Raw genomic sequence first — 3,292 nt, 5'->3', positions numbered from 1 at the left:
CCGAGGCCACTGTCACCCAGCTCCCGGCTAGGGCGTCCTGGCCCTCCGGGCATCGCCCCCCGGGGCTGAGGGTCCCCACACGGCCCCAGTGACCCCAGCCCTGTCCCCCCAGAGGCCACCAGCGAGGGTGGGATGAGGACTCTCAAGGTCACGTTGCTTTAACAAAAAGGGACCCAGTGCCAGGGGACCTCCCCAGAGGACAAACGGCCCTGGCACCACCGGGAATGGGATGCAGGGGGTGTGAGACTCAAAGGGCTGGAGCTGGGCCCCGAGGGACCCCCGAGGGATCCCCAAGGGACCCCGGCCAGCAGCAGGGACAAGCCAAGACCACCCTGGGGACAAATGGTCCGGCTTCACCGCAGGACTTGGCTCTGGTGATGAGCATCGGGTTTCTTGCACTCAGTCCAGGATCATCCACCTGGGATCAACCCCTCTTGGATCACCTCCCTTCCCATCACCCCCTCATCCCTGAGAGCAGTTTCTCCCCTAAAACACCTCCCTCCCTCCCAGCCTGAGCTGCAAACCCCCAGTTCACCCCCCACCTGCTGCCACTCTGTGATCCCAGTCACCAAAATCCTTGGGGATCCCAAATTAGGGACGAGAAAATGGTTTGGGGTTTCGACATCCCCTGATGGGCCTTGGCAGCTCCTCCTGAGACCAAGGCTGGTTCTGAGCCCTGGGAATCTCCCTACCTCCCCCCAATTCCACATTTCTGCATTCCCAGTGTTTATATTAACAAATAAAGTTAAATAGATGGAAAGACTGTAAATATAAAAGTGCCATTCCCCACTTCCCAGCAAAGAGCAAGGAATTTCACTCATTCACTAAACCACACGAAGATGAGCTGTTTGCCGCAGGTGCCGATGGAAAGCAGTGCCAAAAAACCTGGGAATACTCAGGAAAACACCCAATCACGGTGGAGTGATGAGTTTAGCACACCCCAGCCCCCTGCCCTGGGAAGGGAGAGGCAGGAGACAGATGGATCCAGGCGGAATTTCTTTATTTACACTGGCCGAGGCTCCCTCCTGGTGTTACTTGAGCGGGATGAAGCGGGAGGAGTGGGTGGCACCGATGCCGGGCCGGCCGTGCTTCACTGGCTTGTACGTGATGGAAAACTCGCCCAGGTAGTGGCCGATCATCTCGGGCTGCAAGAGGAGAGACCCATGCTAGGGACAGTGCTGGGGGCACAGGGACATCCCCTCCCATCCCCATCCCAGCGCTGGCACAGCTGGTTATTCCAGCTGGGATCCTCCCACAGTGCTTTGATGTGGAGCCAGAGGGGCTCCCCCAGTTCAGCCCCTCCCGGGAGAGGTGACACAGAAACCACAGGGGCATTTGTGCCCTTCCAGGTGGGATTTAATGCCAGGTAGGAGCAGGAAATGGCATTTAATCCCACTGCTGGTATCAAGTGACACAACCCTGGGGGTTATTCCACTCTGGGGAAAAGCTCAGGGATCTGTTTCATCCAGAAGTGCTGCCGGCGGGCTGGGAGCCAGGGCTGAGCACACGGATCACTCCACAGCTATTTCAGTGCTTCAGAGCCACACTGAGACCCCTGTGGGAGCTGCCCCTCCCTGGGATGTCACCTCCAGGTGTCCCTCTGAGCCAGCCCTGCTCCAAGGAGCATCCTGGAGCCCCAGGATGTCACCTCCAGGTGTCCCTCTGAGCCAACCCCACTCGAAGGAGGAGCTTGGACCCCTCCCAGGCACAGGGAACAAGTAAGATTTTACGAAGAGAGTTGGAAGTGAACACCCCGAACGCCGAGCACAGATGGCCAGGCCCCAGCTCACCTTGATCTCCACCTGGTTGAAGGTCTTGCCATTGTAGACGCCCACCATGCTGCCCACCATCTCGGGCAGGATGATCATGTCCCTCAGGTGGGTCTTCACCACCTCGGGCTTCTCCATGGGCGGCGCCTCCTTCTTGGCCTTGCGCAGGCGCTTGAGCAGCGAGTGCTGCTTGCGGCGCAGGCCCCGGTTCAGGCGCCTCCGTTTTTTCGCGCTGTACAGCTGCATCAGCTGCTCGCTGCCAAAAGGGGACAGGGATGGCTCAGGGGACACCCCAGGGATCCCAAACCCAGCCTGGGGAGAGCCAGGAGACCCCCCAGGCACAGAGTTACCCAGACAGAGCCGGGGGTACAGCCCCAGGACACAGTCAGGGATCGCAAACTGAGCGTAGGGGACACCAGTGCAAGGACTTCCCCCCCCGCACAGGGACCCCAAAATGAACCTGGGGGCATTCCCAGGGACCCCCAACTGAGCCTGGGGAATGGCCTGGGGCGACCCCTCAGGGCCCCACAGCCACGGTGTTACCCTGATGCAGGCTGGGGTACAGCCCCAAGAGACCCCCAGGCATCCCGAACTGAGCCTGGGGAGCAGCCCAGGGACACCCCCAGAGACCCCACATTCACAGAGTTACCCACACTGAGCCTCGGGAGACCCCCAGGCACCCCAAACTGAGCCTGGGGAACTCTCAAAGACCCCACAGCCAGAGAGTTATCCAGACAGAGCCTGGGGTACAGCCCCAGGTCAGAGTCAGGGATCCCAAACTGAGCCTGGGGAACTCCCAGAGACCCCACAGCCACAGAGTTACCCAGAAAGAGCCTGGGGTACAGTCCCCAGAGACCCCCCCAGGGCCCCACACCCAGTGTTAGCGAGACTGAGCCTGGGGTACGGCCTGGGGACACCCCCAGGGACCCTAAACTGAGCTTGGGGTATGTCCCGGAGAGACCCCCAAGGGTCAAGTTAAGCCACGGGAGTGGTCTGGGATGACCTCGGAGATCCCAAATTCAGCCTGGGGTACAGTCCCGGAGAGACCCCAAACTAACAGCGGTACCCGAACTGAGCCCGGAGCGCGGCCTCGAGGAGCTCCAGGGACTCTACACCCACAGCATCACCCGAACTGAGTCTGGAGCAGGGCCCCGGGACCCCACAATGACGGTGCCACCCAACCGCGCAAAGAGCAGTTGCTGAACACCTAAACCTCCCGTTATTGCCGGTATTTGAACACAACCTGAGTATGGGGCAGGAACAGCCCCCCGAGCCCCAAACCCCAGCCCGGGGGGCTCCCGGTGCCAGCCCTTACTAGGACATGTCGAGCAGCTGGTCCAGGTCCACCCCGCGGTAGGTGAATTTCCGGAAGGTTCGCTTCTTCTTCTGCTCTACCTCCGCCTGCAGCGGGAGAGGGGGGTCAGGGGATTCAAGGCCGCCCGGCCCCGCGTTCCCCACCCCGCACACGGGAAGGCCGCGGCCCCACCGAGCTCCGCGGGGCGCCCAGGCCGCTCCCCCCCACG

At 61.4% G+C, this 3,292-nt stretch overlaps 1 protein-coding gene across 1 annotated transcript; it reads right to left on the bottom strand.

Moving 5' to 3' along the window:
• Positions 1-983: 983 nt before the first annotated feature.
• On the bottom strand, positions 984-3,284 carry RPS15 (ribosomal protein S15; the record flags this gene model as incomplete). Its single annotated transcript, XM_017743819.1, has 3 exons — positions 984-1,145; positions 1,791-2,025; positions 3,085-3,284. Coding segments are annotated over 3 exons (549 nt in total), but the record flags the coding sequence as incomplete, so codon positions are not given.
• Positions 3,285-3,292: the final 8 nt, after the last annotated feature.

This window comes from Corvus brachyrhynchos, unplaced genomic scaffold (assembly GCF_000691975.1).
Source record: "Corvus brachyrhynchos isolate BGI_N302 unplaced genomic scaffold, ASM69197v1 scaffold219, whole genome shotgun sequence".
NCBI classification, from domain to species: Eukaryota; Metazoa; Chordata; class Aves; order Passeriformes; family Corvidae; genus Corvus; species Corvus brachyrhynchos.
Note: the sequence above shows the minus strand (reverse complement) of the source record. Positions and strands in the feature narration are given on the sequence as shown.